Source organism: Alosa alosa, chromosome 13 (genome assembly GCF_017589495.1).
Source record: "Alosa alosa isolate M-15738 ecotype Scorff River chromosome 13, AALO_Geno_1.1, whole genome shotgun sequence".
Classification (NCBI taxonomy): Eukaryota; Metazoa; Chordata; class Actinopteri; order Clupeiformes; family Clupeidae; genus Alosa; species Alosa alosa.
This window is the reverse complement of record NC_063201.1, coordinates 28,282,958-28,307,815: the sequence shown is the minus strand read 5'-3', so window position 1 is coordinate 28,307,815 and position 24,858 is coordinate 28,282,958. Positions and strand designations below refer to the sequence as shown.

At 43.4% G+C, this 24,858-nt stretch overlaps 2 protein-coding genes across 3 annotated transcripts in view; both read left to right on the top strand.

The window, feature by feature from the left end:
• Window positions 1–2,951: 2,951 nt before the first annotated feature.
• osr2 (odd-skipped related transciption factor 2) lies at window positions 2,952–7,187 on the top strand. 2 transcript variants are annotated; one of them, XM_048261188.1, is made up of 4 exons: window positions 2,952–3,205; window positions 5,079–5,794; window positions 6,173–6,272; window positions 6,750–7,187. In XM_048261188.1, the coding sequence occupies exons 2-4, from the start codon at window positions 5,142–5,144 to the stop codon at window positions 6,822–6,824; spliced, it is 828 nt and encodes a 275-aa protein (XP_048117145.1). In that variant the 5' UTR covers window positions 2,952–3,205; window positions 5,079–5,141; the 3' UTR covers window positions 6,825–7,187. The 2 variants fall into 2 exon arrangements, with proteins under 2 accessions (XP_048117145.1, XP_048117144.1); XM_048261187.1 differs by having other exon boundaries at window positions 6,668–7,187.
• Window positions 7,188–10,790: 3,603 nt separating this feature from the next.
• LOC125306527 (vacuolar protein sorting-associated protein 13B-like) overlaps window positions 10,791–24,858 on the top strand; it is a 341,904-nt gene continuing 327,836 nt past the window's right edge. Inside the window, 3 exon segments of the mRNA XM_048261942.1 lie at window positions 10,791–10,889; window positions 11,904–12,066; window positions 14,792–14,935. Of these exon segments, the coding sequence (XP_048117899.1) occupies window positions 11,920–12,066; window positions 14,792–14,935 (291 nt within the window). The 5' untranslated portion in view covers window positions 10,791–10,889; window positions 11,904–11,919.

Sequence of the window (24,858 nt, the reverse complement as noted above, 5' to 3'; positions counted from 1 at the left end):
TAACCTGTTACTATGTATTAGCTATGTAGATGGATCTCCGTCTCTGTCTGTAGTTAGGGCTAAAGGGATGGTTGATCAGCCTATATCAAACCATGTTTTCTTATCACAACAATTTACAGGAAAAGACAGCTGAATGAATGAAAATATGTTATACCAAAACTTCAATTCTTTCTTCTGCCCAAGTTTCACAAGTACCTTATGGAATTATTCTATCCTTTTTATTTAATTAGTTTGAACAGATAGTTGGTTTGCCTCACTGTATGGGCTTTTATTGCAATGCATACAAATTGATGCACAATAAATGAATGCACTAGACATTTATGGACTCTACATTAGAAATTAATGTGGCTATGTGGATTTCTGGAAAATGTTTGGTCTGATATATTTATGGGTAACCTATTCTAATTTAATTCAAAAGTCAGTTAAAACTCCATTGTTCACAGCATTATTTATAAATAAATCAGAATAGTTTTTTGACATGTTCCTCATTGTAGGATCATGTTTTGTGATTAAGCTACATGTGAATTGCCTAATGTCCTCTGTTTGTGGTTTGATCATCCCTTTAATCATAAACCACATATTTAGGGGCGAATACACCTTGTAATTATTTTATCAAAAAAGGCTCTGGTCAGTCCAAGATTGATATTTGCTGACTATAACAGACGGGGGCCCAGATAGGGCGCGGATCTTTTGAATCATCGCGACTTTACTGAGGCACCTAATCTAGCTCTGGACATATTGAATATGCCATCCACACCGCTTCTCTTATTATTTACTTTTCAATATGTTTAACCCGTATACGATCTAAATCAGACAACCGTTGAAAGTTGTTGCAGGCTTTTTAATATTTGGAAATGTGTGCACACTGGTCAAGTTTGCATGTTTGCGTATGGACATGCTGTTATCGCCGACTGTCCTCTGTGGTTGCGCTTTCCTTTAAAACATAACCTTAACATTTTAATGCAATTTCTGCATTAAAAATAATTCTGACTTATTATGAGAGTTCAACATCACATAAATGTTCTTGCGTACCCTTATTATGTATTATTTTCTGCAATGTTATTTACCCACAAATGTTTTGCATAAGTATTTCTCGTCATTTCGATTAGAAAATGCGATACCGATCGTCCGTAATTATTCATGACATATATCCTAAACGAATGAATATTTTCTATGTATTCTACGTGGTTCATATAACTTTTGCAATTTGCTTTATCATGTTTACGTTTTCACAAACCGCTAATTAGAGGCCACTTCATGTTTTCTTTCCTCTACACACTACCATTTCTTCTAAGAGAATAAAAATGCCACAATATCTTTTCCACGCACCTGAGACCGTTTCCGCTGTGTATCTTCATTGTGGTGAAATTATGAATGAAGTCTTGCACCGCGTTGTTGTACCTCGAATTTAATGTCATTCCATCCACCGCCGATAGACGGCGCTGCAGACCTAAGGAAATAGTGTTCTAGTCGCTTCTGGGATGCCTCTCAGATTCACATTCCTATTCACGCGTATAGCCTACTGCCAGTGGTGTCAGTTATGCATTCAATATAACAAAAATAACACTATATGTACAAGTGCTTATTTTAGAATAAATTTGGTCATTTTTGATCACTGTGTACCAAATATTCAAGCGCAGCTGAAAAAGCGATTTCAGGTGTAAAATCCACTACCTATCATTGAAACAAATCATTATTTACCCTACATTTTTATATAAAATAACCTAACTGTTTCTATTTTTCTGGCGTTTATGAAATATTAACAAATGTAATCTCTTAAAAACACCATTCACAAAATACAGCCTAACCTATATAACAGCATAACAGGTGTAAAATTGAGTTGGACCTCTTGGGCAATCACCTCATCGGCTAATACACAATTTAACTTTCTTATATATAATATAACTTTCTTGGTAATTGGAAATTGGTGGATTTTTGAGGATGGAACATTAGGCTTTGGTAGTAGTAACATTAGTAGGATTTGGCTCGACGCGTTAGGCGGTGTACAAGTGACATATTCAAGTGACATTTTTCAAGTGACATTTTTTTCCTTACCAAAGGAAAATATGGGAAATAACATGTATATATTTGTACAGCCTATGTGCTTGAAGATTGTCTACACATGTAAGGCATTTTTGCTGTGTCCAATTATGATCCGATTGTGTAGCCATATGGCTCATTGGTTATATTAGACTGCAGAATATAAGCATATTATATGTGCATCGGTAAACTATTACTGCTATAACCTGCATTCATATAGGCTAATTAACCATTGACATCTGAATCCGTTATAAATGCAATGTAGCCTACATTACTTTTCATTAGGCTACTAATAATCAAAGTGCTCGACAACGGTGTGCAGTTTATTTAAAAGTATACAGCCGCCCGTCATATATATTTAAAAACGTGGTGTTTTCTAAAATTGCTCTATTTAACGTTTACATTTAGCCGACAGTAATGACGGCGCGCTAGTTTTGCCTTAAATAATTTGATCATCCACTGGCTCAGACGTAGTCAAAAACACTAAGGGCAATGCGACTCAGGACTCATAACCACAATGTAGTAAAACAGTGCAGTGGTTGTCAAACATACCAAGTCTTTACGCAATATGCACGGCTTTCCCGCTGATGTAAGTCGCTCGAGTCATTAAAATCACGTTTTTGAGGCGTGAATTAGGAATAAAACACGTTTTCCCCTCGCTATTTTTGAGTCTCCAAGAAAATCTGAACCACCCCGAAAAAATGTTACGGTTTAGATTTGAGGTGTCAGATCCATGTTGAGCTGAACGCCGTCCTCTTGAATTGTAGTTGCTATCCAAACACAAATAAACAGAGAAGAGCATTGGAGTTGATCGCGGGTGGAGGGCGTGTCGAGGGCGGGCTGAGCGTGCTTGAGCTCTGAGCCCTGAAAAGTGAAGGACCTGTTGCGCTGTACTGCACTCGAGTCGAACTCTCAGCCCAACGCAGGACTTCTGGAGCGCAGCTAAGAGAAATCAACTTTGTCCACTATTTGTTCATATTCTCTGCCACTCCACTCCGAAGATATAAGTAGGTCATCAGCTCAAAGAGGGCAATGAGTTGTATATGGACAAACTTGGAAGATTTTTGCTGATATTACGTGGGTGTTCGTCGCCTTGCACCAAGCGTTGTGGATTACTGAAAAACAGAACTCTTTGTGGGCGACCTTTGGCATCTATTTATTGGGGGTAAGATTGTAGCTACATTTGAAGCAACCATTATCGTTAGTGTTCATTACACTGACAGTCAACCTAGTGTTTTTTTCAAAGTCAGGATTTTAAAGAGCTGTTAGTGCAAAAACAGAGCTGTCAGAAGAGGCTACCGCTCTTGTCATGAAACGTGACCATGTTCTGAGTCCAAAACTATGTAAACGACAAAAATCGTATTCTTGGCACAGTCGACATGCTTGCAATTTAACTTTTCGAAGGACCACATAGTCTCGTGTATGCTGTTGACAATATTTTTTTAAACACGCGCATGACCCAGAAATCCAGAGGGATGTTCTACATTCATAAACGAACAACCATTACCTCTAACTTGAAGATTTTTTACATAAAGTGTCAAAACCTCTTCACAATTGGAACAACCATTGTTGTTTCAACACATGCATTATCCACAACCTTATATTGCCCAAATGACATGTCTTCTATCTTTATGACATAGGTTGTGCTACGGTGTTATAGTGGTCATATAAATTCACGTTCAAAACTGCGATAATGGAATCTGCTCGCTGCAGCCCATGTGCCTTGACAAAACGAGAACCTGTTTTAAAGGCACATTTTCCAAACGGGTGCCCAAACAGCCTTATCTATCCTTACTGAGCTATGTTTAGGATAGTCGTCAAAACAAGCAGCGTATCAAATGATGTCGTAATTCTCAGATTTTAGAAACATGCAGTAAGCTTGGTTGGCCCTACTTTTACTCTCTCGTGTAAGTCATATTATTCTTAATAACAAGAATATCAAATGCGCAGTACACCCATATTTCAAGTCGATCGAAAAGGACCTTTATTATGGAATACACTTTGGTAAACGCTGAGTCTCTCAAATGTAACATGACATTACTCACTTATATGCAGTTGTGGTACAGTTAATACTGTAAGCTACGTGTCTTGTAGGCTTCGACATATCACTGGGTGAATGCATGCACAAGGGAAAACGTTTCTGTAAATCTTACTATAAGGCGACTAACTCTGGTAAGCTTAATCCACGGAGCCACATAGGATATTTCTCTCCGACAATCCAGGAGGCCATACTCATATCAACCCCGCAACACATAACAGTGTCAGGGCAGGCCTATCAAGCCAACTTATTTCACTCTAATGTGCTCGGTGTAAGCAAAGAGGGCTTCTAAAATTCACTCAGGTCAACGTGATCCTGTCCCTTGTTTGATAGTCGCAAAACATTGTTTCCCTTTATGGTGAAGACGTATATGAAGATATAGCCTATTATTTTTTGTTATTTCGGGATTCAATATTTTAAAAAATAAATTAAAAAAAGTATGAAATGTGTGCCATATGGATATCACACACGTTGGTGATTTCTTAATCGTATAATTATAATGTCTAGTTTATTCGTTGGACAATATCTTAAGACACTCTCATCCATTTGGACATATTTAAATCAAACAGAATTATTAGTTTACGCCCTGAGTAGGCTATACCTAAAATTCACCCATTTAATTGCATATGTTGTAGTGGTAGCCTAACAAATAGGACTATATTTTCTGTCAGTCTGAAGTGGGCACATAGCCTATGGAATAGGCTTCAAGTTGTGAATTGCATATTAATGCGTCAAATTCTGAAATATTTTACACAAACGTGCTAAACAAACGAAACGTCTGTACAACCATAACGCCTTTAAATGTCATAAAGAGACTGGAGACTGTAATCGCAAAATATAAATGTATGTAAAAGAGGCCTAGTGAATTAACCCATATTTCCCTTCAGGCTGGGCGTACTTTTACAGCAAATACCCATTACTTTCTTACCCCATGCCAATACCGTCTTGTGAAGTGCACTACTAAAAAGCACATACTCTAATAATTATTCTTGTCTTACAGGTCTCGAACGGGAGTTTGAACTCATACATAGGCAGCGTCTCGACAACAAAACCTGCGTTGAAAATGGGGAGCAAAGCACTGCCTGCACCGATTCCTCTCCACCCGTCCCTACAGCTGACAAACTATTCATTTCTGCAAGCTGTCAATACTTTTCCTGCGGCCGTGGACCACCTGCAAGGACTGTACGGCTTAAGTGCTGTACAAACTATGCACATGAACCACTGGACCCTGGGCTATCCGCACATGCAAGGACTGAGGTCAACTATTACCGAAATGGCTGCAGCTCAAGGCCTGGTTGATCCCAGGTTCCCTTTCCCTGCGTTACCATTCGCCACGCACCTTTTCCACCCCAAACAAGGTGCTCTTACGCACGTCATACCCTCCCTGCACAAAGACAGGCCGAGATTTGATTTTGCTAACCTCGCCATTGCGGCTACACAAGAGGACCCGCCGAAATCTGGCGAGCTCTCCAAGCTGACCGCAGGCCTAAGTGGCGCGATCTCGGAGCTCAACAAACTCTCGCCGGACAGAAAACCCACGCGCGGACGGCTGCCTTCCAAAACGAAAAAGGAATTTATTTGCAAGTTCTGTGGCAGGCACTTCACTAAGTCCTATAACCTTCTCATCCACGAGAGAACCCACACAGACGAGAGGCCGTACACATGTGACATTTGCCACAAGGCCTTCAGGAGACAAGACCATCTCCGAGACCATAGGTCAGCATTTTATTTCTCTTTTTTAATGGTAAACAGAAACGATACATGGCGTGCATTGTGTTTGATTATGTTCTAAATACGTTGGGGGTCGTGGACGCTTTCTGTTTAGAGTTATTGCAGTTTTATGACTTACGATTTATGGAAAATGTCATTCTGCCATCAGCCGTGCCATCTAGTAGTAACCTATATACTTTTCCTTTGGTTTGCTTTGAATCATAACTGCAGTTTCGCTGATAATACTGGAGGGCGCTAAAGCATCGCTTTGCAGATACAAACTGTAAATCACTGTTTTGCATGCACGAACGGAGTGACTTGGCCGATATTTAAATATATTTAATCGGTTCTCTAACCCCGTGATATCTGTGCGTTAATTTGCAGATACATCCATTCCAAGGAAAAACCATTCAAATGTCAAGAGTGTGGGAAGGGATTTTGTCAGTCTCGAACTTTAGCTGTTCACAAAACATTGCATATGCAGGTAAGATTTCCCCCCTCTCTTTTCTTATATCGTTATCTGCATTTATTATGGTGAATAATGAATCACAAAGTCTGGTGATAAAATCCACCTAACCACGGCGTTGGCATAGACAGAGGCTTGCATACACCATGATGTTATTTATAAATGGTGATATCAGAATGGTTCTTTATGCTAATGATGCTCAAAATAGCGCACAATGCAATCCATGTGACTTACAGACACAATTGAAAATGCAATAGGACGGGAAGAAACATTACAATGATTCTTCTTACCTGAAGAAATGCAACAGAAAGTGGGCAATTATAATAAATTATCATGTTAAAATAAAAACCTATAGAAAATTATTGATTTAACAATTAAGGGAATAATCATTTGCTTGCTTCAAATCTAAACAGGAATCTCCTCACAAATGCCCCACATGCGGAAGAACCTTTAATCAAAGAAGTAACCTGAAAACTCACCTTCTTACCCATACAGACATCAAGCCCTACAGCTGCGAGCGCTGCGGAAAGGTGTTTCGGCGCAACTGTGACCTGCGACGGCATAGTTTGACACACACACCCCATCAGGACTTCTAGTCTCGATGGCTGGACAAAGAATTATAATAACAATCAAAACGGACACAAAGAGAATAGCAGCAGCGCAGACTGGAGGATAAACATGCATGGACAAAAGGACATATTAAAGCAATGGATTCATCGCTTGCATATACAACCCACACAAGACAATGACGATCCTGGACTAATTTTTGTCATCCTTGTAAATACAAAAGCCCCTGGAACCCATGTAAATAATATTTTCCCTGATTTTTTTGTATTTGTTCTGTTTGATTGATCTTAAAACTGTTGAAACTTGCTTATATGTGGTTGTTTGTTAAATTGTATTGTAGAAATAAAATGTAATTATAACCATGAATTATTATGTCCCCTTCAGTTGTTTGTAACGCCTAAAATATGGTAAACAATAAAACAGTAGATATAATGTTTTACAGTGCCCACTGCAGGAGGTGTGGAAACAAACAAATAAGTCAATCCTAATCGGTTTCCATCAAAACATGCAATAAATCATTACTGAGCTGGCGAATACTCCTTAAATAACCCTGCTCTTGGCTGAAATCATGTTGTTTCACAAGGCTTTTATTGGAAAGACGTGGTAACACCGAAGCAGTCAGTGTTACTGCTGCTGTTGGAATGGTAACATTAACTCATTCATTCCAACATCATGTGAAATCATGGTTTGGCTTAGCAATTAGGCCTAGTGGTCTATATTATTATCATTATTATTATCACTACTATTATTAGTATTATTATGAGGAGTAGTAGTAGTAGTATTGTTACACATGACAAACCTCTCATTTGTCAGTTTACCTCACACCACTTGCACAGCATGCTTTTCATTTAATTCTATATTTTACCTAATTACAATATCTTATGAACCAAAATCTATTATTATTATTACTATTATTATCATTATTATCATTATTATTAGTATTAACTAATGGCTGATTTATCACAGCTAATGCGTCAAAGCTGAAAACAATAACATCAACATGAAAGGTGTAGTGAAGGCGCTATGTTGGTCTGCGAGGCCGTCAAGAGACATTTTTGGTTTGGGATCCTCTTCTCCCTCTGTCTTTATCGCATTTTTCGCATGTCTCTTCATCTCGGGATGCATGACCTCAAATCCAAATACTCCCCGGCCTTCACCCCCTCGCATGCATGCTGAACAGCCCATGCAACAGGTTACTCCTCCAACAGAGCAGAGTTCATTGAGATTTTACACCGGAACGCCGAGAGTGAGGCGGCTAATAAGAGGTGCCGTATGGTAATGGCCGATAATTTATTAGTTTCATATGTTAATTAAATCAGTGTCAGATGCATGTATTTCAAACGGACTATAGCCTATGGTCTACGTGGTGACGGAAAATCGTCGTTTAAATACGCAAAAATAATTGCTTTACTATTTGTATATACTTTCAAGTCATTTGATTTGGCACTGTTTAGCGTTTCATCCATTTCAATGCTGGTTAGATAGGCTACAACATAGTGTGAGGCGTGAAGTTACAATACAATTCATTTAGCGCCCTTGATTCGGGAAGTAAATAGTTGTGGCAAAAAATAATTGTATTTCTTTTATACAAATTTGGATTTTTTTCAACAAAGCAGAGTAGCCTATCCCATGCAAGCTGGTACAGATGGATGAGTTAACATGATACACGCCGACAGCGCAACACGAAACATTATTAAGACACAACATCACAATTATGCAACAATAACAATATTATTTTATTTTAAGAGGATTGCAAGCGACCAGGCACCACAATCGAGAAGTCACATAAAATGTTAGGCTACCTATTTTTTTCTGGCAAAAGGAATAACGGGACGATATCAATTAAGGTAATTTGCTAAATGTCAAAAGTTGTTAAGTTGTACATACTATATGCGCAAAAAGCAAACGCATGGTGCAATTAATCGAACGCTTATTTCAGTTATTGTTTTATGCGCACAATGTTCTCGTTTAACAAGCCAATGAGTCAGTGCGTTTTTGAGCCTTCACATCTCCAGGTCCAGGTTGTATTTTGAACGAATATTTAAAAAAATAATAATACAGCAATTAAGAAAGCAATTATGATCTAAGTATCTCAAAAGTAAACTTTAACACGAAGGGGTTAAAACAATAAAAGGAAAACACACACAATTTACAATCTCCGTTTGATATTTAATCTGTCTGTGAAATAAGTCCATTTTATGCAACCCCGGCTAAAGGCCTTCGCACATTTAAAAGGGAATACAACCTTTCTTTGGGGGTTAAGCCACAAAAGCTGCTGGGCCTCCTTGATTTTATATTCACGGAAGTGGAAATCAAGCGTGGAGCAAATCTAGAGCTGTCACATGTCCTGATTTTGACATAGGCATTTACACATTTGACCTCTACAGAATCAGTTTTCCATGTTTGGAAATTATGGTAACTCAACACCAGAGGAACAAGACAGGCCTATGAGCTATATGAATGTCAAGTCTAACAAGTGTAAAGACAGACTAAAGTGAGAATTTAGGCCATTTTGAAGCCAAAATTGAAAAGGAATCTTATCCAAAATAAACATGTTCATCAGAAAAGTCTGCTCTTGATTAATAGTGTGTGTGTGACAGAGGGAGAGAGAGAGAGTGAGAAGATGGAGAGAAAGAGCAATCCATATAAGTGCCCTAACCCTGATCAGATCAAATGAAGTTGTAGCATTAGCTGAGTGACCACAGTGCTACACACTGCAGATCACAGGTCCAGTAGTGCAATAGTCTGGTTCTCAGACTTCTTAACCCCTAATCTGGAGTTAATGAGTTTTGGTACTTTTACATCCTGATGGCACAATATTCCCAGTGATTTTAAATGGTGTGCAAAACATTAAGTCCAAACAAGTCCAATATTGACAGGGTGAATTTATTATGAGAACAGGTTGATAAAAATGTGCCATATTATGATTCTGACACCATCAAAGGGACTTTTGCTTTAGTCACCTGCTGGAATAAATCTTAATAATGTAGGACGAGGACACTGAATTTCTAAACAGATGCCAATTCAGTGCGTTACAGCAGTTGCAATATATCTACTGGAGCAATACCTGATACATGACTTAATAAAATGAAATAATCATACCAAGAACATAGGCCTACATATTGCATATGTCCATATACTGCATGTTAATCCACAGCATAGCAGTTTCAATAAATTCGCGTTGGTTTCTTGTTAAGATAACTGTTTATATAGCATGGTCAATTTATAATCATATTTCTTTTAAAATCCTGCCAGCAATATATCTATATGATATGACGCGTATTTTGTAACGTTTCCCCATGTTTGGTTTCACATAAATGTCAAGTTTAACCGGAAAGAAGAGAAGACTAATAAAAAGGGAATAATTTTAAAGTTGGTTACATCAGTAGCTTATGGGACATGGATTTTAGATTTGAAATGGCATAATGAGTTTCAAAAAGGTGAACCGTAAAGTTGGTCGATCTTGATGGGACCAGAGGAGCTGATAGCCTGTCACACTGAAAAAGACCACCCGGGTTCAATTATGCACATTTTTTCTCGGTTTTCAGTGTCAGAATCAAACGGCTAGACGGTCAGGTCCAGTTTCATGCAATCGTTCAACCTACTTGTTTTTTTGTTTTTTTTACACAATCTCATTTTTATAAATAATAATTAGGCTACCATAGCAAGTTTGTGAAAAATGTTTGCATGTAGGAAATTTACCATTTTCAAATTGAGGCACAAATGATTTCTCTTTTTAAATGTTAGGCTATGCTATCCTAATATAGCCTAGTGCTTCACTTCCGCACTTAAATTGAAACATTTCAATTTAGGATATAGACGCAACATGTTGGCGATACAATTGTTTCAATTTATGCAACAGTTAAAAAACTAGTCTCTGCCAGATGTTACCTCAATAAACCGATACAAGGTTGCGCTGCGGCATAGGAAATGACGTTACCCTCATACAGGAAGCTACAACGCGCATACGGAAGAAATGGAAGGAATGATGTTGATGTTTGTGGATAGCTAGCGAAAGCAATGTGACAGTTTGGAATAGTGGCAACAAATCGAAAGAGCTGGAGTGAAGTAAGAGATATTTTCTTCCATGAATGACACGGGCTTGGGATGGGATCTCCGGCGTGATATTTTTACTAGCAGATATCATGCCTGCCAAGGATGTAAACTGCTAGCATGCAAGCTAGGTATTTTGTAAGCTAATTTAGCAAGTTAGACAGCACTGTCAGTGTTGACAAGTAATTTCAAGTAAGTCTACAGTGTCTAAACTTATCAATATGAGAAATTTGAAGCATCATCTGTCGTAGTCTGAAACATATATGTGCGGGGACGTTTCGTGCATTTTGGACGGAACGCATTGATAAACAACAAGTTAGCCAACTTGATGTCAAGCAGCTTGCCAGATGGCTTTGGTTTCTGTCAGAAAAATCAAACATATCGGCGAACTATTTCAGTTTCAGGCCACGATTGTATAGTAACATTGTAACTTGCTTACGTCTTAATGTGAACACATTTGATTTGCAGAGTGTTGCTCTTTAGTAGACATCCAACTGCATAACCAAAGTGCATTGTAGTTGTCGTCAGCAGCGAAGCAAAGACACAGCAGTGTCATTGAGTGCTCGTAAACAGGCACCCCATAAGGGTTCGAGCATAGAATACTACTGGTTTTGGTACGGATTACCCTTTATGAATTGCTAAGAAATGTGTAGGTGTATGTCCAGATGTAGTACCACCAATGTTTGAATGTTAGTCTCTGTTTTATACTCTAGTCATCAGGAAAAATTACCTGTCAGCTTGTGGTCATGCACTTCTCTCAATGTAAGCTATAGAGGTTGGAGGTGTCCTACCACCCATGATGCCTATCTCCAAAGAGCTGAATGGTTTTCTCTCTGTGGAAAGTTATAATGTATCTTCACAGATGTATCTGTACCATAAGCCCAGAGATTTTTGTTGAAAGCATTCTGTAAGTTCTGTTTGTCAAGCAAGACGCGTGTTTGTGTGTGTGTGTGTGCACAGGATGTTTTCACTCTTCTCTTGTCCCATGCCCGGGCTATGACTCATCACTGTCCCATGTTTGCACTGCAGCTGACAGGAGCTGAGGATGTTGGAGTCCTACGTCACTCCGCTCTTGATGAGCTATGTGAACCGCTACATCAAGAACCTGAAGCCCTCGGACCTGCAGCTGTCCCTATGGGGGGGAGATGTGGTCCTCAGCAAGCTTGACCTCAAGCTGGATGTCCTGGAGCAGGTAGGAATTCTGTTGTTCTGCAGCTCTGCTGGTAGATCCAGGTGCTATTACAGCACAACATTGATGAGGTGGAAATACCAAAGATCCTTGATTACTAGCTCCGCTTTAACCCTCTCTGGAAATACTGTATTTCATGAGCGTGATTACTAGCCATTGGTTTATACAGATTCCCAGAGAGGCACACACTGATTAATGACAAAATGTTCGTACACACAATAGCACACTCCTGGGCAGTCTGAGCACATCATAGTATAATTGTTTAAGTTGTATGCATGTGTGTGTTTGCACCTCTTGGTGTGCCATTGTCTTTTTACTTTCCAAAGCAGCCATATGTGGGCCATACTGGGGCGGTGTTGATGTAGTGGTTAAGGATCTGGGCTAGCGTGCAGTAGCCTGAAAAGTTGTGGGTTCAATTCCCGCCTTCCACCATTGTGCCCTTGAGCAAGGCTCTTAATCCCAGGTTGCTCCGGGGACAATGTAATCCCTTGTAACATAATCCCTTGTTGACATATGTACCTAAATCACTTTGGATAACAGTGTTTGCTAAATTAATACATGTAAATTTAAATGTATATTAAAATAAGAATTTCTAAAATTTCCCTCAGGAAGAATAAAATATGTGTGTGTGTGTGTGTATGTGTGTGTGTGAGAGAGCTGTGTCCCCCTGAATGGACACAGCTCACCATCTGTACTGGAATGTTCCATTGCATTTTTAGTGGATTAAATAATTGGTAATAGGCAGTTCTTCTAAATTCCACTGAAACAGGTGGGACCAGCTTGCATTTTTTGCAGAGCAAAGTGCATTCAGTGTGTTTCAGGATCCAGAGAACACCAGAAGCTGACTAATGGCTTGATTAAAAAATGAATGAAGAGCAACTTCAGCTATATGTAGTGTCACTAGCATTTCTATTTTATGTGGACACGTCATTGTGATTCTGTGGCTCTATTTGATCCAAAGTCATATCATGTCAAATAACACCCTTGTTTAAAGAGTATGATACAGCATAGTGAATGCGGAAAATCAGTTTGCTAAATGAAATCACTAAGTCAGTTTGCCAGGGAACTAAATGCCCATACCAGGTATTATTTTTTGCCTTAAAGCTACAGGCTAGGTGCAGCAGGCTACACAGACCATTCCTTAGACCTGTGCTGCTATGAAAACTCAGCTAGTTTGGTATAAACACCCTTGGACTATCAACAATACTATTCCTTCCATACATCAGTCTATTTGAATGTAAATGTGTAATTTCATGGACTGAACACAAGATTGTCACTTTGACCACTGTGTTACTTTTAGCCATTCTCAGATGTCATACTGGGTACAAAATGCAACCTCAAAACCAGTGATTCGGTCACAGCATGGCAGCAATGGACATTGCTGTCAAAAGCAAAATGCAAGATGATAGTTAAGTTTGTCAGGGTGTGTCTAATCTGTCTCAGGTTTATAATAATGTTTCAAGTTCTTGTTGAGGTCTTTTATCATCCTTCAACCCACCAGAATATGAGTGTGAATGCTCACAAACACATGTCTTCTCCAGAAGGGCATCTGATTTTACTAAAAATGATCATGGATGCCTCGACACATGACACTTAGGAGCTTGAAGGCCTGTTTAGCTTGTCAGTGGTCACAGCCTTTTTTCACGGCCACTGCTTGATCTTCCAAAAAATACCCAGAACCGTCCATAGCTCCGGGGAACACTAATAGGGAATAGTCATATATACTCTCTGCAGAAGTAGCTATCGTTGGTGTTCAAAGACACTACTGCAGTCCTCAACCAGAGGCGGACTTGGCTAACCACAGTCAGATTTCTCCTCAGCGTTTTATCTGTCAGCCGACTTTGTTTCACACTGGGACGGATTAATGGGTGCATTTGCTTTGTTATTCTGGGGGCACAGTGTGCCTTCACGTATCTGGATCGAATCAGTCTGCCATGTTTCTGAGAGTGTTTCCTTTTGCTGAGAGTGGCTCACGAGTGTTGCTGAAGCGCAGACATAAACACCACCTTACAAAAAGGGCCACACTGGAAGTGCTGATTGGAGTCAGCTTGCATCAACCCCTCCAGTGGGAAATGGAACGAGCTTTATTGGAGATTGGCCGCAAAAACGGGGTGATCTCTCCAACGTCCCAGCGGAATGGTTTCCTCACCAGGCTACTTGAGTAGTTTCCCCTTGTGGCGGATTGAATTGGGACGCGCTGGGTAATCTGTGCAGAAATAATTAGAGACGATCCGTTGTTCTCTTGAAAAGGCAGGCCATAAATCTACGATAGCTACTCCTCAAAAATGTAATTATTAGCTTTTGGCTAGAGTGGTGGTGGGGGGGGGCATTCAGAACTGCGTGGGGAGTTTGGCTTCATGATGCCTCCTCTCACACAAAACACCATGGAAGAAGTCTGTGATGCATAACGCTCCAGAGAGAGAGAGAGAGAGAGAGAGAGAGAGAGAGAGAGAGTGTAAATCTTCTTTTGTTGTTTCTTTTTCTTTTGGTGTTTTTCTTTCCCTTTAATCCCTATCAGTGCAGCCCAATTTACATTAACTAGTGATGAGTTTGTTTTTTGTGCTCCTCATGCGTAAGACCACAGTACGAAAACAAGGACGTTTCTCAAATATCTGTTTTTCTTTATTCTGCTTTGAGTGCTCCTATCCCCCCTCAGTTCAGAGAACTGTGAAAGTGAATCTTCCTCTAACCATGTCTTATTCTTTCTTCACTTGTTGCTTGCCCGCAGGAGCTGAAGTTGCCTTTCACCTTCCTGAGCGGTCACATCCATGAGCTGCGCATTCACGTGCCATGGACAAAGCTTGGCTCTGAGCCAGTGGTCATCACCATCAACACCATGGAGTGCATCCTGAAGCTGAAGGACGGTGCTCAGGTGAGTGCTAAGACACACTGGTGGGGTCGGGCTTTAGAGGGTCACCATTAGCAGACAGCTATTGTAGTGTCAGAGTGGTTGTCTTCCATTGGCTCATGTTAGTCATGTGTTGCGAGTCTGTGATTGGTTTTGGTTGTGGCGGCCACTGTTCATGTGGCCGTTGCTGCTCTGGGGATTGGCTGGAGTAGCTATCATCATACCATTAGCCATTGAATGGAAGGTAGTTCGTCACTCTTGCTAGGTCTATTTAATACCTCCATAAGGCATAACAAGAAGGAAGAATGTCTGTGTCTGTCCCAGTAAATACTGTTCCCATGGGATTTTTTTTCCACTATGGCTTGTCTTGATGATGTGGTTGGTTGGTGGTAATGTCAGTTCAGAACACATCAGAATAATGTAGAAAGTATGGACATTAGAATTTATGTGGTAGACTTCTTCAAGTGAAGGGTGTTTTGTAAGCTCTGAAGTGGGTTACTGACTCTATAGTGAAGGATCACATCCTTAATTCGACACTTTTTTCCTTTATTGTTCCGTGAACGAGTCATAGTGTTTATTGTTTAATTTTGGAGCCCATTGCCCCCATTATCCTCTCTAATCCACCCTCTGGTTGAGTTGATGTCTTTGCTCCATTCTGATTTGGCCCAGTCTCAGGCTCGCAGCCTGGGTTCTATCATCATCATAGGACGGGTGTTGCTACCAAACGGCTCTCTGCAGACCCCTAAAACCAATACTCATCCTGAGAGAGAGGGAGATGGAGAGAGAGATGGAGAGAGAGATGGAGAGAGAGGAATCAAAGCTCATCTGAACCACAGGACAGTACACCACAGCACACCACAGCACACCACAGCACTCACTTCCCAAGTGTACAGTGTTATTATGCTCGACTTCAGGCTTCCATTATTATGTGGTGACATTCTTTCCAGACATGGCTTCAGGGTTCATTAGCGCTACATGCCTTTAGTAGCACACTCCTTGATCTTCTCCATTGCCTCCGGATTGTCGCACCCTCAGCTCCTCGCAGCTTTTGATGAGGGTGCGCTCATAAGCAAACACAACAAGGAGACCAGAAAGTAAATAAATCAAGAATGCATTGACGGAACATGATGTCATGCCTCCTCCTTGCTGTGCTTTTGGGATTTTTGATCTGTGCATATGAAAAAAAAAGTAGAAGAGAATAACCCATGGGGAATCAAAAAGAAAAATATAAAAAATAGAAAGAGAGGCAGACACTGGCGTCACCGACTTTAAAAGAAGTTTTCCAACGAGGAGCACATTGGAGGATGAAAGGGTTTGTGACGGGAACGAGCCACTTTTGCAAACGCTCTTTTAATTTAAGGTCAGAAAGAAGGCCTGCTGCTGCTGTTGCTTCAGAGCGAGTCACATTTCACTGCAAAGCCAAGCGCCATGATTATTAAGTCGTCTATTTCTGTTGTACACAAGTGCGCTGCTGCTCCCGCTATCACAGAAGTGTGACCCCCATCGCTACGCTAGTGATCTCCGGAAAAACAAGTCGGTTCTGATGTCTGACGACGTTAGATTTCTCTTGTAATCACAGCGCTGATGTGAGCTGGAATCACACGCAGCACATTCTTGTGCCAATTCTAGGTTACTTAAACTTAGTGCATTAGATAAAACCTAATTAAGCCCACAGGAAATGATACACATTTCCTCAAACTGCGTTAGTGTATATGTCTGTGTGTACCTAGTCAAAATGTTTGAGAACGTTTACTCTATGGCGGACCATAAAGAAGGCAAGCGAAACAGTGTGGCGCTTTGTGGAGTGCAATTTCAGAAGCTTTTCATGAGTTTGGTCCCCTTTGAGATTTTTTTTCGTCCTCGTGCAGGCATCAGTTGCTTCAGAGTACACATCGTCAGTCACTTTAGAGGCGGCCGGATCAACTCCAGCTGCAGCAGCTCAACGCGCGGCCCACCAGAGGGAAGGCGACATTCCCGGCGCTCATGCCACCAAAACCGTCCGCTGGAATCTGAAAGCCATTACGGCGGGGAGAAATATTTATATTATTTTATTTGGGTTTGGGATCATAAATGTTTTCATATCGGAAAATGGCTTGCATGAAAGACAGCTCTGAAGAAGCATTTATTTGTGCGGAAGAGACCGGCCTTACGTTGCTGGTCTGGTCTGGTTAGCACCGATGCCACCCATGGTGCTGGGCCGACACGGAGCTCAGCCCAGAGCAGCCCCCGGGAGAGGAAGGTGGTGGACCCAAGGCCACATGGCCCGGCAGAAACGCATTTCGAGAGGAAGTCAATTACAGCTAATTACCCAGACTGCCACGAGAAAGATTTGTAACACATGAGTTTTTGAGCCCGTCCAGAAATAATGGTAAATATCATGCCGTTGCAGAAGGCTACTGCGGGAGCGATCAGGTTTCCCGCCCTCCCTGCTCCCTGCGCGCATGGAAATGTCTGAGTTTTGTTCCTGTCGAGCGCGCTGCCTTGCACAGCTTAAGGTCACTCGGCTCCGGTGTAAGCGCCCTCTCAAAACAAGTATTTGTTACAGATGTGCTTCAAGCACAGGGTCTCTGGTCAAAAGAGAATTGTTAAGGGGAAGAAATTGAAATGACGTTTGGACAAATTATTGGGTGGAATGCACGCACCCCGAGAGACGCAATTTGGAGCGTGGCCAGAGCGACAACAGAAGTCATAGCTGGAGGAATTTAAATGAGCCGCTTCTGCACCCCCTGCTCATAACCCCTCCTAACCCCCATACACTCCTGAGCAGGAGGCAGCGTTGCGCTCTTTGCGTACCGTCACCTCAGAAGCCAAGAAGGTGTGTGTGTGTGTCTGTCTGTGTGTGCGTCTGTGTGTGTGTGTCTGTATGTGTGGGTGCGCGTGAGACCTCCTGTGATTTGTGAAACCTAACAGCTATTTATCACACTTACCGGATAAAGGTGTTGGAGCTAATCAGTTTCAAAGAACGCTGTTGCACTTTAGGAGCGAGTGTGTGAAATCCAGCTAAGCCTCCGACTGCGGGCCGATTTCTGATGACTGATTGTATAAGATCATAAGCCGACACCACACTCCCTCCATAAATAAACCTATGTTTTATAAGTCACTGGGATTGGTGCTTACGAGTGCGTGCAGGAGCCAATTTATTATAACCTCAAGTCCGAAGCACAATAATGACCTCAGCGTGAATCAGTTGTTATGATGGAAAACTTTGCCATCGGTTTATTGTCTTTAGTCTTGATGTTGGACCCCGCACTGCGAATTTACACAGAAACCTCACAGGAAAAGTTAGCTGGTAGCCCTCATAGGAGGAGCGTGTGGAAATGATTAATGATGTCATTAATATGGTTTGTTTTCACAAATTACAGTTAAAGGCCGAACACTCGCCTGCAAAAACATCCGCAGGCCTTTTGAAGTTCATTAAGAATCCTGTAATTTGAGTGATATTCAAGAGGAGGAGTGGGGTGGGGTGGGGGGTGGCTGCAGAGCTCATAATGTTTCAGTCTACCCCTGAGGGAGAGGAAACTCTCTGTGATATTAGGATATTCAAATGACTTCCAGTGCCCATTTGCCAAACTCTGCACCGAACAGACAATTATACTTTCCAGCGCTGCTGGGAATGGAGACAAGTTGCCGTTTAAGATTACCACTCCCGCTGACAGTGTAATTGTCTTAAATGGGTGTAATGAGCAACTTTTTCAGCTGCTAGAAATATGATGATGACGGCCCTTAAAAATAGAATACAAAACAAGAGGGTTGTCGACTTCTCGTTGTTTGTTTAACAAACTACTGTGAGGAACGCTGTTTGTTTGACAGTGGGCGCTTTGGGTTACAGAAGAGCGTGATGGGTTGTCTGGTTCTTCAGCCAGTTCAGGAAGTAGCTCAACCTGTGTACGTGTGTGTGCGTGTGTGTACGTGTGTGTGCGTGTGTGTGTGTGTGTGTGTGTGTGTGTGTGTGTGTGTGTGTGTGTGTGTGTGTGTGTGTGTGTGTGAGTGAGCGCGCGCGTGCGTGAGTGTATTCTGCGGAAGAGGGTATCATTTCCACTAGCAGTGATTTCTGAATGGCGAATGACATTCACAAGCATGTGAATGTTTATTTGGTTCTTTTTGTGGTTGCCGTGGCCACTGTGTCCATCCTGCGCTGCTTCCTTCTGTTCTTTTGGAAGAGCGTCCAGTCCTGGAGGGGCTTCCTTCTCCTCTGATTCACAATGAACTCCTATGGGCACCAGATCCCAGCCTGGGAGAACTACACTGCATGTCTCAATGAAAGTATCTACATAAACAGTGGTTTGATGGTCTCTCCCAACTGGAACCAAATATGTACACAAACCCTTCGAGGACGTCATGGAGTATATTAGGCTGTCTGTATGATATCTGGAGTTGGTTAGTTTGACTGAAGTTCTCTCCCGTGGTTCCAACTCTGGAGAAGTGGATTAGGGAGTTCTGCTGCTCGTCAAACTGACCCATTTCCGGGCCTGTGAACAAATTAGTGCCAACTGTGAAACAAACAAACAAGTCCATTTCGATGAGTCTTAGATGAGAGAGAGAGAGTCTAACCTTGGAAACCCATGTGTTGTGCGTGTCTATCTATTCTGAGGCTGAATTAAAACTCAAGACGGTTTTGGTCAGTAGCAACTATATGGGTTTTAATAAAACCAAGGCAAAAAAGAAGCCTCACAGGGGGTGAGTTAAACACATATGGTGTACTCGTGTCACTTGATTAAAAGCAGGGAGACAACACCCAGACAGACAGACAGAAGGTCAGAGGAAGCAGCTAACAACAGCAGAAGCAGTGGCAGTGAAAAAGAAGACTTGGACTTGTGGTGGATTGACTGTAAACCATCTCCTTTTATGTGTATCTGCCAGTGCCATGGCTCTCCCTGACAGTTTAATTGAAGAGTTCACAACTCGCAGCTCTGGTGGCAACTTTTTGCCAGGGCCTTTTCTGAAAACACCCCTGGCCAGATGTCAGAGGGCGAGGTGTGAAGACCGCTGTGATGGGAAAAGTACCTGCAGGCGAGCAAACTCGCAAGGAAGGCAGGCATGCGGGCACGCGGGCACGCAAGCTGGATGGATGGAAGGCAGGCGGGCAGGCAGGCGGCCACAGGATCCAGCGGTCCTCCCCAGCGTCCTGGCAGCGCTGCTGGGCTGCTGAGCTCCTGAGCTCCTGATGTGGCCTCTCCTCAAGCTGCTGATTACTGGCTTCCCTGCCACCCGCTCCACAGGGGGAGAGAGGGCGGATGCGTCGCCCCGCATTTGGTCAGGGGGAAGTCCCTGTTAGGCCAGGCTGTTCTTTGGCATCCCCCCTCTCTCCATGGTTCCCACCAAATTATTATTATTTTCATTCATTTTATGGTGCTGGTAAAGGAGGCAGGACTCTTTTGATGAGTCATGGCTTGTTTTCGACAGCGTTGTGAATCATGCCATTATCAAACAGGTCATTTATTGGTCAGGAATTGGTTGTGTGAACTCTGAACGCATCAAGTGGAACAAGGAAGGTTTAAAAAAAAATATATATATATTTTGAATATGTCTAAAGGCATTATGATGTCACTCATCAAAGTGTTACCACGGTAATGGTACAGACAGCCCTCTCTTGTAGTCATGTTGTTACTGGTGGTTTGGCCCACTCCAGTCTGTTCTCTCATTGGCTCGAGCTGCGCTAGTACTGGAAATGATTTCTCCAAGGGTTTCCCAGGATGGTTTTCCACTATGCTTGCAGCGTGTTGTAATCACAGATATCTCTAGATATCTCACAGTGATTCCCCAACAGAACCCCCCCCCCCTCATTCACGTAAAACAGAAGCCTGGCCTGACCTGGCCTGTCCCCTCATTCTGCCCCCGACTCAAAAACCTCTAACTAGTTGTCCTGAGGCTTTCGAGAAGCTTCTCAGCACTTCTGTCTGTCAAAGCAGATCGTTTACCAGAAATTAGCCCCTTTTAGACATGAAGCCTCCCTCACCCTCTCTTCTCTGCGCTGAATCAGCTTACTCACTTCTTCCAGGCTGCATTCTCTCATAATTGGGCTCAACCCCTCCATTTGAATTCTCTGTGTAACACTAAATAAGAGTTAACAAGAACAAAACAAAAACAAACAACAAAAGAAATCAACAAAAAAAGAGATAAGCTAGATCCGTATGTGGCGCAGAGAGAGGAAAAGCGGGGAACGATTCCAAACGGAAAGACGCTGAGCTAGTAAGAGAAAACAGCCGCTGGGGGGGTTAGCAATCAGATTGCACAAACGGGATAATCTGTGTCCCGACGCTGTCCGGAAATCTGCCCTTTGATTTGCCAGCTTGCACCGAGCAAATGGCTTACAGAGATTCCTCCCTGAAATCCATGTGATCATGTGGGCCACTCGGCCTGCCATTAGAGCACCGCTTCTCCAGGGGCAGAGACACAGAGCTGATGTACACACACACACACACACACACACACACACACACACACACACACACACACACACACACACACACACACACACACACAGTACTGGTACTGATACTGATTCACAGGCTGGAAGCTGTTATTGTTGGTAGTGTTGTTGTTTCTGATGTAGATGTAGAAAATATAAAGGAGCTGTAAAAAATTCCAGCATGTGGTTTGTGGATGAGCGAATGTGGGTGTGTGTGTGTGTCCGTGTCCGTGGGTGTGTCCGTGTGTGTGTCCGTGTGTGTGTCCGTGTGTGTTTGTGTGCACGTGCCTGTGTGTGTGAGAGCTGGCATAGTGAGATGTTTACACTGCGTAGCTGGCCCTGAGGTAAGGCTGTCACAGAACCGCGGCCTCTGTTTGTTTCATCTCTGTGCCTCTCCCTGCCTCCTCCTCCTCCTCCTCCTCCTCCTCTCGCGCCGCACCGACTCCTTGCACAAACACACCGCTGTATATTTTCACAGCCAGCTCATTAAAGAAGCAGCAACAGGACCAGGAGGAGGAGGAGGAGGAGATGGAGGAGGAGGTGCAGGTGGAGGGATCGAGTAGTGTCGGGAAGGTGTAATGGCCATGTTTGCTTTAAGGTTTAGTTCAGTGAGACGAGGACGGACTGCCATTAACAACAGTGGCAGCGAGAGGCTGAGTCTGTCGTTGTGTTTTCGGGTACTACCAAGATGGTCGGCTGCTTACTTTGAGGCCCGTTGTTTGGTAGCTGCAGGCGCTGGGAGGTGGCGGTGGTGATTGGCGGTGATGTGGTGTTTGTTGACCCAAGTCGTGTGTTATAAGCAGAGGTGTCTGTAGCCCGTCATTCCTGGACCCCCTGGTCACACCACCAGGCTTGACCGCGAGGTGAACTTTCCAATTTCAAGGACAAAAGCAACTTAAATGTTACACACACACACACACACACACACACACACACACACACACACACACACACGTCTTGTCTCCCTGCCCCCGCTCAACGAGAGAGAGAGAGAGAGAGAAAGAGAGAGAAACCCGAAGAGTCAGGGGTATTCTCCTGTTACCACCGCACCACCGGTTCCATGTTGCTCTGCTCTTTTTAAAACGCTTCCACTCTGCCCTTGAACCCTCACACAGTGTGTCACTCTGGGCAACGGAAAGTGATTTGCCGCCGAATTCATATTGGTGGTTTCCAGAAGCATAACTTTATGGATTTAGCACACACACTGTAGCAGACTGCTGGCGCTACTGGAAGGCCTGCGTGTGCTGATGGATGAGGTGCCTGGCGGCCACAGCTTCCCCCGAAGCCATGTACGCCGCTTGGTTTTCCCGCCAATTATGCATGTTGCGAGCGAGGCCATTGTGTCATTGTTGAAATGCGAACACAGGCGATATTTCATTCGCAGCCATCCGTAATTAGCGACTACTAGTTTTATGGCGGGTGCTTTTTTTTCAAAAGCAGTCACACCACTGTGATGCCTGAGCGATGACCGAAGGAGCCTAGGACTTTGTCACAGGGATAGCCGTCCTCATAGTCATCACCAGACGTTGTGGTCTCTGGCCTGGCAGTCTGTCCAGTCCCTTCTCCCATGTGCGTCGGTCACCACTGCGAGTCTAACCTCTCCCAAGGGCCCATAAAGCAGGCGCCCTGTTAGTCCTGTGCACTCCTCATGGCCCCTGTCTTCCCCCCTCTCCATGTGCTCATAGCCCAGGGCTCACCAGACCTGACCGCAGTAAAGACCACAGCCTCCTGACCGCACCCCCACCCACCACCACCACCTCCCTCCCCACCCTGGTTCTGTGCTAACGGGAATTGATTGTGCCCGCCTCAGCGTTGCTCGGGTGAACGTGCCGCCAGGCGTCTGCCCTGAGTGACTCAGTGACTCAGTGACTCTGAGCAATGCCCTAAAGACGCTTTAATAGGCCCTCTCAGCAGCTCCAGAGAGAGCTGGGACCTGTTTTCCATTTGACCCCCAGAACAGGAGTCTGTCTGGTCGTTCCCTTAAATAATCAGGAGCTGGTTCTGTTCTGCTGCCCCCCCTCAAAAAACGTGCCATTAACCCGGTGTAATGTGCTGCAAATATGCCTGCCTGCTCTAGAAGCAAAAACAGCAAGGGCAGCAGCAGCGTCATCATCATCATCATCATCATCATCATCACCATGAGCAGCAGCTGCCGTGGCTTCCCCCAGACACAGGAAGCAGCGTGGAGGACCAGTAAAAACCCAGATGCTACCAGGCCGGCCTGACTCAGCTGCTGATCAGTGCACCTCGAACGGACACGCAGACAGGTCAGCGATTAGCCTCCCACCACCCATCCCCACACACACACACATCTCCCTACCCACCCTTGGGGGCAATCCGGACAGGATGCTTCCTCCCAATCACAGCTATTTCTACCCCCCCTCATCACCACCCCCGCCAGCAGCCCCAGATACATGCTACTGCTAATGGGAGGATGAAAGCTCTCCAATAATCTTGAGGCTTTCTCTCTTCCCTGCGTAATGAAATGTTTAAATGATGGCGGTTAGCCCTGGCGAGGATTAGCCTGGGTTTATTATTAGTGCTGATTGGATGGAGGGAAGGGAAGCCGTGTGCGCTCCACAGATGATGTGTTGGATATACGGCCGTCCAAAAGAGTAATGGAGTTATCTAATGGATGGATCTAGAACAACGTCTAGAGACAGCTCCGCTTTAAGCGCCATGTTGAAATACACCCTGTGCCCTCATGTGCAAATTAGAGCACTGGAGTATGATGGAGACTGGGTTTGTATTTCAAAGACGGGTTTTGCAGGTGATTTTACAAATACTCTTAAAGTGCTCGGTAAACTGTTTCAGTAGAACATGATAAAACTTCACAGTGTGTTTTAACTACTGCCGAGAGCAAAGGGGAACTGAGCAGAGTGGGGCTTTCGTGTGTGTGTGTGTGTGTGTGTGTGTGTGTGTGTGTGTGTGTGTGTGTGTGTGTGTGGTATTGGTATGTTTTTTTTTTTCTTGAACGCAACTCTGTTTCATGTGTAACATGGTAACTGTGGTCCTTTTTCTCCCCCTCTTGGGTGCCCTTGAAGGCTCCATGAGTGGCTCTGGGTTGCGGAGCGTGTGGGTGGTCCGGCGTTCGTTTAGGTTGGTGTACTCCATTAAGCAGACCCTCACCCCGCTGACCCGCCGCATAATTCCACCTTTCCAGTCGGAGCGGCGGGACTGAAGTCCTGTGTAGCCGTTTCTCCCTGCAGCCCTCTTTTTTCTCGTCCCTTCCCCTCTTGTCAAACAGCTCTGATGGGATGTGACTGTTGCGGCTCCCCGCGCCACCCGCCATCTTTCACAAGTGCGAGATTTTCTTCTCGGAGGCCGATCCGGTAGTTTACTCCGTGATCAGCGCGGCTCGCCGGTGGCCACGTTTTTTAAATTTTTTTTTTATTTCTCTCACATGGGTTTATCTTAACGTCTATTTACACCCAAGTGGTCGGAAGGTTGGAAAACACTGATTACTTTAACACTAACTGTGAACAGAGGTGGAAGGATTTACCTTCGCCAGGACGCGGCTCCTCTGCTCGGGCTTATT